Here is a 14018-nt window from a genome sequence, read left to right on the forward strand (position 1 = left end):
AATACTGGGCCCTGGTTCAGAGGCTAGGTCCCTGGACCTGAGACTAAGCCAGGTCCAGCTCCAGAGGTCAGGTCCCAAAACCGGGGCCCAGCCCAGAGGCTGGATCCTGAAGTCTGGCCCTCAGCCTAAGCCAAGGCCCAGGCCTGATGCTGGACCTTGGCCTCTGGACCAGGCCCTGGCATTGGGCCTTAGCCTGCATCAGTACCCGACTTCCAGACTGGGCCCTGATATCATGCTTTGGCCAAGGCCAACACCCAAGTGTCGGGATCTGGCCTCAGGACCAGGCCCCGGCATCAGGCCTGGACCAAGGTCGAGGCCCCAACATCTGGCCTAGGCCCTGTCATCAGGACTAGGCCTCCAAGACTGGCCTTTGCATAGGGCTTAGGCTAAGGTCACGGGTACCTACTGTGCTCTCAGCCTACACAAGACCTCGACTTCAGCTTGGGCCTTGGCCTCATCAGCGGATCCCCTCGGACCAGGTAAGTGTGAGCCAGTGAGGATCCTGGCCCTGGTATTTTTCCAGATGGGAGAGATGGGAGGTGGGGACAGGAGGCCACGGGAGGCCCTTTTCTTTTTTTAATTCGATTTTTTTAAATTATTATTTATTGTTCATAAATTTAACATATATTTGCAGGAAATACATATATTGATTGAAATCAGAGATAATAAAGTCAAGTAATATGGCTCAATAGAAATTAAACTTCATCTCTATTAATCAAAGTCCTCAACGTGGGATCCATCACCACAACCTCAGGTATATTGAAAACAAAGGAAATAGGAATCTGCTGTGCAGAGAACCATACAATATGGAACTAAATGGCTAAATATCACTCGTTCAGTTACAATTGGAGAAGAGCTGGTTACTGGTACAATCTTATCTGAGAGAAAAGAGGAAAGCTGGTTAGGCTGAAAAAAAATATAGGAAAAACCTTGGTATTTATGCATTTACAAGGAAATTTTAATATAAATAGGGCCCCATCTCAGAAACCCTAGGTCCTGTTAATAAGAACTGTTTCCTTCTTTTCTGAGTAGTCCTTGACAAATCAGGGAAAATACAGATTTTTAATCCATGAAAGTTTCTAAACGGTGGCGAAAGTACATCTTTAGGGGCAGCTTTTAAAAGGGTTACACACGTAATATACGCGCGTAACCCTTTTAAAACCCACCTGCGTGCGCCGAGCCTAATTTGCCTAGGCTCGGCGACGCGCGCAAGCCCAGGGATGCACATATGTCCTGGGGCTTGAAAAAATGGGCGGGGAGTGAGCGGGGGCGGGGCGAGACTGAGGCCTCTGGCACAGCGGTCATGCCAGGGGCAGGCGTAAATAAAGAAATACAGGTAAGGGGGGGATTTAGGTAGGGCTGGGGGGCGGGTTAGATAGGGGAAGGGGGGGTCAGAGGGAACAGGGAAAGCCTTCGGGGCTCCCCTTGGGCTCGGCGTATGGAAGGTGCACAGGTGTGCACCCCCTTGCGCACGCCGACCCAGGATTTTATAACATGCGCTGCTGCGCGCGCATGTTATAAAATCAGGCGTAGATTCTAAAATCTGGCCCTTAGTGTCCACTCCTTATCCACCTCTAAGAGAAATGAGACAATCAGAGTCGCAGGAGTGATCAAATCCTTTTGGGTAGTTTCAAGTATTTCTGCAAGATTTAATCATGGCGTCACAGTAGATGTTAAAACTTGCATTCCTTTCTGTTCTTTGGAATCCTCTCTCAAGCGGAGGAATATAATACACTCAGGATGTTAAAGGTAATGTCTGTTCTGAGACTTTTAGAATTTCAAACATGATTTCTTCCACATATCCTTTGCAGGGATTAACGGATCCCTAGGAAAATTTATAAACCATAAATGTTTCCCCTTCATTGAGTTTTCCAGGTTTTCCAACCTTACAAACAGTGCTTGATTTTCCTTAATCAACAAGAATATTAGAATTAAGAGTCTGAATAGCCTCCCATATTGAATCAAGGGAAATCACTTAATAAATTCAGGTACTACCAATGCTCCTCCAGCTGCTGACTGAAGTTCAGTAATTCTAGGCCTTAACCAGGAACAATCGGAGGCCAACTCTGATGTTCTTGCCTCCTGTTGCCCACTCAAGATCCAACTAGCATCAAGTGTTGTGGACACGTGGGACTGGGTGTTGGGCCTCCCTTCCGTGTGGTTCAATGGGATTGTCCATTCTTCCGGGGAGAGAGTAGTATGAAGCTCAAGGGAGACGTTGGGTAAAACTTCCTCCCGATCACCTTCCAGCAAGGCCGCACCCAGTTCTTCCGTTCTCCATTGCACTGCCTATTTTGGGAACAATAAGTGTTGGCTGGGCTTCTTGCTATTTAGCCTGCCGCTTTCTCACCAAATGAGGCATACCAAAAGAGAAGGCAATACGACCCGCATGGAACAACCTCACATACATCCAGCATGTTCGGCCATCTTGAATCCCCCTTATGGTGTTTTTTAATTCAGTTTTGGGGTGGGATTTTATTTTTATGTTTATTTCGGTTTTGTAAACTAAAGAAAAATAGCACAAAACAAAATGCAGTGCAGCCACACTGCTGAATATACCCAGCTATCTAATAGCTAGTCAGATATATTTATCTAGCTAACTTTAGACCTACTTAATAGCAGGTCTGACTTATCCAACTAACTTAACCTCCATCCTGCCTCTTACTTATCTCTAGATTCATCAAAACGCTGTAATATTGCAGACCTGTGATAAGAAAAATGGGTGTGTTTAGAGTAATTTTAGAGTTATTGCACCATGGTGCTTTGCATAGGTAGTAGAATAAATTAGAGAGAGAGACTATCTATAAAGCACTCATAGCAGTCAAGTATTATTTATATCTCTATAGGTGGGGCAGCTAATAGCTTGAGGTGAGGTGTTGGTGGTGGTTTAGAATTTAGGGGTCAGTTTTTCATGCATAGGGAGACATATGAACAGCACAGTACACCTTGGTGAAGATTTGACATCATTTGGAGTGAGGAAAGTCTCACAAAGATGACATTTCTACTATGTTCTCTCACCCTAGCTTGATAGACTGTATAACAGGGTTCCATCAAGCTATTGCGAGATAACATAGTACAAAATTTCATCTTTGTGAGACTTTCCTTACTCCAAATGACATCAGATCTTCACCAAGGTGTACTGTGCTGTTCGAACGTCTACCTATGCATGATAATCTGGTCCCTAAACCCTAACCCACCACTAACACCTTACCTTGAGCTATTAGCTGCCCCTCTGTAGGCATATAAATAGTTGCACACTGTGAAGGCCTCCCCAGAGGTGCTCTCTTTCTCTCTCTCTCTCTCCCCCCCCCCCCCCCCTTCCTCAAGTCATATTGCACAGCTTAACATCAGGAAAATTTGCATTCACGCCATGCGATAGTGCTGTTAATGCCATGACACATTTTGATGAATGACCCTATTAGTGAGCTAACTATGTAGCTGGATAAGTAGTAATCCGGCTAAATAGTGGTCGATGAATGTGGCTAAATATTGAAACAGTACCACTTAACTGAATAAGTCTGAACTTAGCTGGTTAAGTGACACTGAATATTGAAGTCTTGCAAGGGTTTTCTTACACTTTTATTTATATATTTATTTTGTTTGCTTATTTAATAAAATGTATTACTTGCTTTCCAGATTTAGAATAAAATTGCTCAGTGATGTACAAAGCTTAAAACAAGCATGAACATCAGAAAAACATAAAGCAATTAGCATAAAATAATAAACATAAAACAAACAAAACCATTAGAGGTGCATGTTCTTGAACGATGTGCTTGTGGCAGGATTATGAATGGAATGTGTATGAGGTCAGTCCCAATAGTGTGTATCAGGCTGATTCAGTAAGAATCATGGGAGAACAGGCGCTTCATGTTGAGCACCCGATCTTCCAACGTGCGCCTAGCCACCTCTCCTGTGTGCGCGATCCTGTATTTAAATGAGGGGTTGCGCTAAAAGGAGGCGATAGGGACGATTACGTGCCCCCTAGTGCCTCCTTGCCCGGGAGAGGAGGCTCTGTCAGCGGGTTCAGGAAACCAATGCTCAATTTTATGAACGTTGGTTTTCCTGAACCCGCTGACAGCCATCGGTTAGGAAAACAGACGCCGTTAAAACTGAGCATCCATTCTCCTAACTGGACTGGCCGGCACATTTTTTTTATTTTTATTTTTTTTATTTTTGGTCTCCAACTTAATATCGCTAAGATATTAAGTCGGAGGGTGCACAGAAAAGCAGTATTTTCTGCTTTTCTGTGCACTTTTTCGGGTTGCTCATAAATTAACGCCCACTCAAGGGCAGGCGTTAATTTCTGAGCATAAAGGAGTAGATTTTAAAAGGTTGCACGCAGGCGTATATGTGCCCGCACTACCAGGCGCGGGCACATGTACACCTGATTTTATTACTTGCGCACGCAGGCACGCGCAAGTTATAAAATCCAGGGTTGGCGCGCACAAGGGGGTGCACAATTGTGCACTTTGTGCACGCCGAGCTACGCAGCCTTCTCCCGTTCCCTCCCCCCTAACCTGACCTTCCCACCCCTTCCCTAACCTTTCCCCCCTAGCCCTACTCTAACTCCCCCAAAATGTTTTGTTTTACCTTTAGCGCCTGCCTCCGCAAGTTGTGAGTGCCTGCCAATTGCCGGCACGCAATCTCTGACACAGCGACAAATGGCCGCTGTGCCAGGAGCCGCTGACCCCATCCCCGGACCACCCATGCCCCATCCCCTCCCCTCCCCTTTTTGCAAGCCCCAGGACTTATGCGCGTCTTGGTGCTTTACGTGCGCCGCCGGGCCTTTTGAAAATAGGCCCGGCTCGTGTAAGGCCGGTTATGCACGTAAATCCAGAGGATTTACGTGCATAACCTTTTGAACATCCGGACCAAAATGTGTAGTTTGGCGCACATTTTACTTTCGGTATCCTGAGTGACTAACTATTTGCATGTGATGAGTGCTATTAGTTTCCAGGGGGTTTAGCCGTGCGTTTTTGACCCGCTAAACCAGTTACAGTATAGATGCGCGGTAAAACACGAAGCCAACCACATGTTAAAAGTGCACTTGGCCAAGAGTTCTTTACAGAATCAGCCTGTATGTGTGAGAGTCATAATGGGTGGGCTGGAAATGACGTGTAGATAGCATGATAATATGTGCAGAATCAGTCCTAATAGTGTGTATGTGTAAAGAGTGGGCTGAGGAGGATGTGTGAATAGTTTATTGAGATGCTTTGCCATAGGTAGGGTGATGGGGCTGTCTGTCCTTCTTTTCAATGTACTAGCATCACAATGTGCTGCAGAGATCACATTATTGTCACTTTAAAAGCAACCAGAAACAGCTGGAAATGGGTCTGTTTTAAACATTTTTTTCTAAGTCTTTTTTTTTTGGCTAACATTCCGATGGAATCAAATAGAGTAAAAAGAAATATAGTGTGTCGCAGGCCAGCTGCCATGATTTTTCATGGGAGGGAAAGAAAAAATTAATTTTTCAGAATATAATGAAAGTTACATTGTCAAACAGAAGGCTAACTTCACATACAGCTGCTTTGAGTTGGAGCAAGATATTCAGGACAGAGGCATCTAAACGGCAATTAAAATGCTAATATTTAGGTATGGGGGCAGATGAAAGTGCTAGTTGTAGACTGAAATGGATAGATACCTGACTATGAAAAATATCGTAGGGCTCCTCCTTGAATATCTGTATTTCATCCTTAGCAAATATCTTCTGGAGAATTTGAAAGCATCCTGAATAGCCATTGAATGTCTTCTTTTATGTCAGTAGATATTTGGGAAAAGCAGTTATTTGCCATGTGGAGGCCAGAACCACTAGGGTGGGGATAAATCAGCAGAGTTTTTTCTGATAGCCAAGTACTTAAATTGCCTATTTGCTGCCAGTAGTGTCATTTAATCTCAACTTTTTTTTTTTTATTATTTTTTTGCAGTAAAAGAATGTTTTTAATGTTGTTTTGTGAATAAGGCCTCTGAATACTATCATGCATCTGATATGTTATTCTTTTATCTAGGCCTCTGGTCCCTGAAGAATGTAAAAGACCATTTCAGCCTCCAGAGCTCTTGACATCTGAATGCTCACGTCACTGTAGGAATGGCCATTGTACGCCAACAGGAAGATGTTGCTGTAATCGAGGTTGGGAAGGAGAATTCTGCAGAACCGGTTGGTATTTGCTTTTTTAGCAGTATAGAAAACAAAACAAAAAAAAAAACCTGTTTCACACCCTGCTTGCTGTTATGGCAGAGGCAAGAAAGAAATTCCAATTTTAAAAGTAAATAACAAATGCTACCTTCAGTTTCACAAATTCAAAATCTCAGATCAGATCCATCCGTGCACTGGTGTTTTGATTTCTGGAATTTATTTGAAGACCACAACAAAAGGAAAAGCTACATACTTCAATATTTACTGCTCATGTTTTTGTTAATTGCAAAAACAGGCTCACAATAAACTCAAGACATATTATACCTTGTTAATGGGGTTATTTTCTAAAGGCTTATCGCATGCAGTACGGCTGTATCACGTACAATAAGCCTCTATCGCAAGCAAATTAAGGGGAGGGGAGGAGGCGGGGCGGGGAGGGGAGGAGGCGGGGAGGGGCGGAGTCGGCGGTGTCTTCACTGCCAGCGATAATGTTACAAACATTATCATCAGCAGTAGCGCGCCGAATAGCACCAGCTTTCACGGTGGCGCTATTTGGTGTGAAAGCCAGCAGCCGGCGCACCGCTGTGGTGCGAAGACTGTGGGCTTTCGCAGGCTACCCCAGCCCCCCCGTTTTCGCAGGATTCATGATAAAATTATCCAACTAACTTGGCCAAGATATTTTGGTTATCTTATAGTTAGACAAATAAGTGTATCCAACTAATTATAGGACAGTCAAATAGCTGTCATAATCTTATTTGACTAAGCAGGATAATATTGAATATCAGCACTTATCTGGCTAATAGGGTTATTCATCAAAGTGCCTTAGGGCGTTAATGCCCAGGATAGTTATCGCAGCGCACTGTGTGAATGCAAATTTGGCAAATGTATTCAAAGGGGAAGGATTGGGGAGGGGTTTGGGGGGGATTAATGAAAATGAGGGGCATTATTGCACTGTGCTATAACCTAATGCACACTATCGGATTGCATGCTTTTAACGCCAAAAATAACTATACCTTTTTTCCTGGTATTAGGCTGTGCAGTGTGCCTGAAACAGCTGTAATGCAATTTGCGATAAATATTGCAAATTCTGTTTCAGGCATTTTTGGGGAGAGTGGGAAGAGAAAGAGGGAGAGAGAGAGACTCAGGGGTGGCACACATATTAGTCAACTATTTTTACTGCTGTAGGAGTGCCAGCTAGTAACTCAAGATGAGGTTTTGGTGGTGGTGTAGGGTTTTGGGTCCAGTTTTACATGCTGAGTGACACATATGAACAGCACAGTACAGTTCAGAGAACATTTGATGTCATTTGGAGTGAGGAAAGTCACACAAAGATGAGATTTCTACAATGTTCTCTCGTCCTAGCTTGATGGACTCTCTACCAGGGTTCTATGAAGCTAGGACGAGAGAACACTAAAGTAACCTCATCTTAGTCTGACTTTCCTCACTCCAAATGATGTCAAATCTTCACTGAGGTGTACTGTGCTTTCTCACAGGACAAGCAGGATGGTAGTCCTCACATATGGGTGACATCATCAAGATGGAGCCCAATCACGGAAAACTTCTGTCAAAGTTTCCAGAACTTTGACTGGCCCCTACTGGGCATGCCCAGCATGGCACTAACCCTGCAGCCAGCAGGGGTCCCCCTTCAGTCTTCTTTTTTCCGCGCAGCAGTAGCCTCGCGGTTTAGGAGCTCTGAAGAGATTCCTGACAGGAATTTTCCTCACGGAGTTAATTAAAATTAGATTGCCCCACAGGGGTCCCTCCTCTAACTTTTCTCAGGCCGTGGTACTCTGGTAAGTTTTTCACCGTTTTTCGTCGATTACCGTCGAGTTTGGCCCTTGCGGCCTACTGGCCGTCGACCGTACCGCGGCTCGATTTTTCTATGGCCATGGCGTCGGGGTTTCGTCGGTGCCCGGACTGCACTCGCACCATGTCTATCACAGACCCTCATGGAGTCTGTGTAATGTGTTTAGGCCGTGAGCATGATGTCCTGACTTACACCAAATGTGCCCTCATGACACCAAAAGGTCGCAAAGCCAGAATGGAGAAGATGGGACTCCTTTTCCGTGCTCACACCCCGACGCCATCCAGCGCATCGACATCATCGGAACCGGCACCGTCGAAGTCGCACCAGCATCGACAACCGTCCGGTGACCGCCCGCCATCGACGTCTTCACGGCCATCGACTCCCGTTTCTCCCCCTCAAGATCGAGGGGATCGTAGGGAGAAACATCTCCATCAGCATCGTAAGTCTCAGACTGTCGAGGGAGCGAAATCATCGACCTCGCCACCATCCAAGCCACCATCGAAGAAGCCCTGTCCAGGAACGGCACCGACTACTCCTGCGACTGGGACATCGAGGCCACCCTCACCCGATCGGGGTTTGGGAGTCGCGATTCCGCCTGTAAAGGTGGTCCCTCCGACTGTGCCTCAGCCTCCCTCTTCCGTCACGGAGCCAAGGGCTGATTGCCTCAGGTCTCCGGGAAGAACTGGACCGGCTGGTCCAGGAGGCCATCGACAAGGCGATGCAACGACTCCAGGTTCCTCCGGCACCGACACCGGTACCGAGAGTGGAACCGGTCACCGACCCGATTCCAGCAGCGCTGGCACCACTGCTATCCTGGATGGAGGCGCTCATGACTGCCCTTCCACCGGTGATTCCCGGGTCTCCAATGGCTCCGATGCGCTCCCCGATGACAGCTTCATCGGGAGGAGAAACACCGTTCCGCATTCCTCCTTCGGGGGTATTGCCTCATCCATCGATGCCATGTCGTCCCTCGCTCCCGATTCATTCATCGGGGGCGATACGCACATTGATGCCTTCGATGCTGGCACCAATGCCCCCCAAGGCGTCCACAGTGCCCCCGGTGATTCCTTCGATTTTCTCGGAGCCTCAGCCGGGCCCTCTGGGTATCCAACCCCCTTCTCGTCCTACAGGTCAGCCTGCTGTTCCTTATGAAACCTGGGGTGATGATACTTCCACAGACACTGATGACTTACCTTCACCTCCCTCTCCTACTGAAAGTAGAAAGCGTTCTCCTCCAGAGGACCTTTCTTTCATTAATTTTGTGAAGGAAATGTCGGAATTGGTCCCTTTTCAGCTTCAGATGGAGCAAGATGATAGGCACCAGATGATGGAGCTTCTCCAGTTCCTGGATGCCCCTAAAGTGATCACTTCTATTCCCATTCATCAAGTTCTTCTTGACCTCCTCAAAAAGAACTAGGAAAATCCTGGATCCATTGCCCCAGTACACAAAAAGGCTGACACTACTTATCTGGTACAGTCAGCCACTGGCTTTCAAAAATCTCAGCTTGACCACCACTCAGTTGTGGTAGAATCAGCTCAAAAGAAAGCAAAAAGGACGAAGCCTCACTCCTCTAATCCTCCTGGCAAGGAACATAAGTTCCTAGACAATATTGGTCGACGAGTGTTCCAAGGGGCCATGCTCATCTCCAGGATTGCTTCTTACCAGCTGTACATGACCCAATACAACAGGGTCATTTTCAAGCAAATACAGGACTTCTCTGAAACCCTGCCTGACCAATTCCAAGAACATCTTCAAATCCTTGTCAACAAGGGGTTTGAAGCAGGAAAGCATGAGATAAGAACAGCTTACGATATCTTCGACACCTCCACTAGAGTGTCTGCAACTGCCATTTCGGCAAGAAGCTGGGCCTGGCTCAAGTCTTCTGACCTTCGCCCAGAAGTACAAGACAGGCTCTCTGATCTGCCCTGTATAGGAGATAATCTTTTCGGTGAACAGATTCAGCAAATAGTGGCTGAATTAAAGGACCATCATGAGACCCTCAAACAGCTCTCATCGATACCTTCTGACATCCCTTCTAGACAGCCCTTCAAGAAGGACTCTAAGAAATCATTCTTCCGCCCAAGGAAGTACTATCCTCCACCAACAAGGTCCCAAGTTATGAGGCCTTATCAAAAATCTCAGCCTCGCCAGCCCCGGAAGCAAAAGCCATAAGCAGCTCCCCAGCCGGGGCCTGCTTCAGGTTTTTGACTTTCCCTTGGAGAGCAGCAGCCTGATTCCTCTGCCAGGCATACCAGTGGGAGGTCGATTGTGCCACTTTCATGGCATGTGGCAATCAATCACAACCAGCCAATGGGTGCTAGCAATCATTGCTCATGTTTACCACCTAAACTTTCTTGCTCTTCCACCGGAATCACCACCTCTACAAGTGTGGAGAGTAACCGACCACTCTGTCCTTCTGGAGCAGGAGGTTTCCCTTCTTCTCCAGTTAAAGGCAATAGAACCCATTCCTCTTTCACAAAAAGGCCTAGGGTTCTAGTCCCGGTACTTTTTGATCCCCAAAAATTCCGGGGGGCTTCGTCCAATTCTGGACCTACGTGCCCTCAACAAGTACCTCAAGCGGGAAAAGTTCAAGATGGTAACCTTGGGCTCGCTTCTACCTCTTCTACAAAGAGGAGACTGGCTCTGCTCTCTGCACCTCCAGGACGCGTACACCCACATTGCGATAGCTCCAGCTCATCGCAAGTACCTCAGGTTTTTAGTAGGCCCAAGGCACTATCAATACCGGGTGCTTCCATTCGGCCTAACATTGGCACCACGAGTCTTTACCAAATGTCTCGTGGTTGTCGCAGCCTTTCTCAGGAAAGAAGGTGTTCACGTCTACCCCTATCTAGACAACTGGTTAATCAGGGCCCCAACTCAGCAAGCCGCTCGATCGTCCTGGATTTGACCCTACACACTCTAATTTCTCTAGGATTTCTCGTCAATTACGAGAAATCCTATTTAGTCCCATCTCAAACCTTGTCGTTCATTGGGGCAGACTTGGACACCTTACAGGCAAAAGCCTTTCTACCTCAACAAAGAGTGCAAACCCTTGTGTCCCTCGCTCATCAGTTGCAGTCTCGGTATACAGCAACAGCTCGGCAATTCCTTGTCCTTCTTGGACACATGGCGTCCTCAGTCCATCTCACACCAATGGCCCGCCTGGCCATGAGAGTCATGCATTGGACTCTGAGGTCACAATGGATTCAAGCGACTCAGCCTCTGTCAACCATTGTCCACATCACCAACGCACTCCGTCTGTCTCTCGCCTGGTGGAAAGATCAGAACAATCTCCTCCAGGGACTGCCTTTTCACCTGTCAGATCCTCAACTCATTCTCACCACCGACGCTTCCAACCTCGGCTGGGGAGCTCATGTGAACGATCTACAGTCACAACGATTTTGGTCTCCAGAGGAAGCCAAACACCAGATAAATTTCCTGGAGCTTCGAGCAATGTGGTACGCTCTCAGAGCTTTTCAGGATTGCCTATCAAATCACGTCATCCTGATTCAGACGGACAACCAGGTGGCCATGTGGTACATCAACAAGCAGGGAGGCACAGGCTCCTTCCTTCTGTGTCAGGAAGCTGCGCAGATGTGGGCAGAAGCGCTCTCCCACTCGATGTACCTCAGGCCACCTATTTGCCAGGAGTGCACAATGTCTTGGCAGACAAATTGAGTCATGTCTTCCAACCGCACAAGTGGTCTCTCAATCCCTCTGTAGCAACCTCTCTCTTCCAGCAATGGGGTCATCCCCAAATAGACCTCTTTGCGTCCCCTCAGAACCACAAAGTGGACAATTACTGCTCCCTCATTTGGAGCAAGCGCACTCAGCCCAGAGATGCATTCTCCCTCTCGTGGGCAGCCGGTCTGCTTTATGCATTCCCTCCACTTCCTCTTCACCTGAAGGCTCTCGTGAAGCTCCGTCAGGACAAGGGAACCATGATCCTGATAGCACCTCACTGGCCACGCCAAGTGTGGTTTCCCATACTCCAGGATCTCTCCATCCGCAGGCACATTCCCTTGGGAATGCACCTGCTTCTGATCACTCAGAACGACGGATGTCTACGCCATCCCAATCTTCAGGCCTTGTCCCTGACGGCATGGATGTTGAAAGGTTAATCCTTCAACCACTTAACCTTTCAGATTTGGTTTCTCGTGTCCTGCTTGCTTCACAAAAGCCTTCCACAAGATAATCTTATTCCTATAAATGGAAAAGGTACACATCATGGTGCACCTCGCAGTCCCTTGATCACTTTTCCTGTCCAATCCCAAGGTTTTTGGACTATCTCTGGCATTTATCGGAATCAGGTCTAAAGACCTCTTCCATCAGAATGCATGTCAGTGCGGTAGCCGCCTTCCATAAAGGTGTCGGGGATGTCCCTATATCGGTACAACCCCTCGTAACACGTTTTCTTAAAGGCTTGCTCCATATCAAGCCACCTTTATGTCCTCCAGCCCCTTCTTGGGACCTTAATCTGGTTCTCGGGCGGCTCATGAAACCACCATTCGAACCTCTTCACTCCAGCTCGCAGGGTTAGTGAGTTACAGGTCCTAGTTACCTATCCGCCTTACACTAAACTCCTGCAGGACCGGGCGGTACTCCGCACTCACCCTACGTTTTTGCCTAAGGTAGTTTCGGAGTTTCACATTAATCAATCCATCATACTGCCTATCTTCTTTCCCAGGCCCCACTCCAACCCAGGGGAACAGGCTCTGCATACCCTCGACTGTAAACAGGCTCTAGCGTTCTACCTAGACCGTACAGTTGCCCACAGGAAGAGCACTCAGTTACTCGTCTCTTTCCATCCCAACAAATTAGGGCATCCTATGGGTAAGCAGACTCTCTCCTCCTGGTTGGCGGACTGCATATCTTTTTGCTATCAGCAAGCAGGCATTCCTTTCCAAGACTGTGTTAAAGCACACTCTGTGAGGGCCATGGCAACTTCAGTAGCACACCTACGATCGGTGCCGCTTCCTGACATTTTCAGGGCTGCCACCTGGAGCTCTCTCCACACTTTCGCAGCCCATTATTGCTTGGACAAAGCCGGAAGACAAGATTCCATCTTCGGCCAATCTGTCCTGCGTAACCTAATTCCAACGTGAAGTACCAACACCCTTCCTCCTGCCCGGTGGGGTTCAGGATGCCCTCTACCAAATTCCACCCCAGTTGTTGTGCCTGTTGCATGCCGTTGGGTACATTTGGTGCATGTTCGGACATCCTCAGCTCAGTACTCACCCATATGTGAGGACTACCATCCTGCTTGTCCTGTGAGAAAGCAAGTGTTGCTTACCTGTAACAGGTGTTCTCACAGGACAGCAGGATGTTAGTCCTCACGAAACCCGCCCACCGCCCCGCGGTGTTGGGTTCATAACGTTTTGTTGTTTTATTTTTTCGGCACTGCCTGTAGCTATCAAATAAGACTGAAGGGGGACCTCTGCTGGCTGCAGGGTTAGTGCCATGCTGGGCATGCCCAGTAGGAGCCAGTCAAAGTTCTGGAAACTTTGACAGAAGTTTTCCGTGATTGGGCTCCATCCTGATGATGTCACCCATATGTGAGGACTAACATCCTGCTGTCCTGTGAGAACACCTGCTACAGGTAAGCAACACTTGCTATTCGTACATCTCACCCTGCATGTAAAACTGGCCCCAAAACCCTACACACCACCAAACCTCACCTCAAGTTACTAGCTGGCCTTCTTATAGTGATATAAATAGTTGACTACTATGAAGGCCTTATAAAGAGGTTCATTTTCTCTCTCTCTCCCCCCCCCCCCCCCCCTCCCATGTGGCTAACTGTTTAGAGGGTATCTAGATAGCAAAGAGATGTTTCTACACTTCCTTCTTGGAGAAATTTACTCCTGTAACTTTTTATGTGTTTTACTGTAAGTGGAAAACAGCTTTTGTCAACACCAATTTCAACATATGTCAGCATAACTTTATAACTTTCAAACAAGAGCGCTCAATGGCATATATGTGCATATATGGCCATGAGCAGATCTATCCTGGCATTTATAAGCTGCACATATGATATACATACATTTATAAAATATGCATATCTCTACCCTAAAACCTAT

At 47.1% G+C, this 14018-nt stretch overlaps 1 protein-coding gene across 3 annotated transcripts in view; it reads left to right on the top strand.

Annotated features, from left to right (window-relative positions):
- HHIP (hedgehog interacting protein) overlaps nucleotides 1-14018 on the top strand; it is a 438585-nt gene that overhangs the window by 381596 nt on the left and 42971 nt on the right. For all 3 annotated transcript variants that reach the window (XM_029600029.1, XM_029600180.1, XM_029600103.1), the window contains exon 13: nucleotides 6006-6154. In XM_029600029.1, the coding sequence (XP_029455889.1) occupies nucleotides 6006-6154 (149 nt within the window). The remainder of the gene's footprint in view (nucleotides 1-6005; nucleotides 6155-14018) is intronic.

Source organism: Rhinatrema bivittatum, chromosome 1 (assembly GCF_901001135.1).
Source record: "Rhinatrema bivittatum chromosome 1, aRhiBiv1.1, whole genome shotgun sequence".
NCBI classification, from domain to species: domain Eukaryota; kingdom Metazoa; phylum Chordata; class Amphibia; order Gymnophiona; family Rhinatrematidae; genus Rhinatrema; species Rhinatrema bivittatum.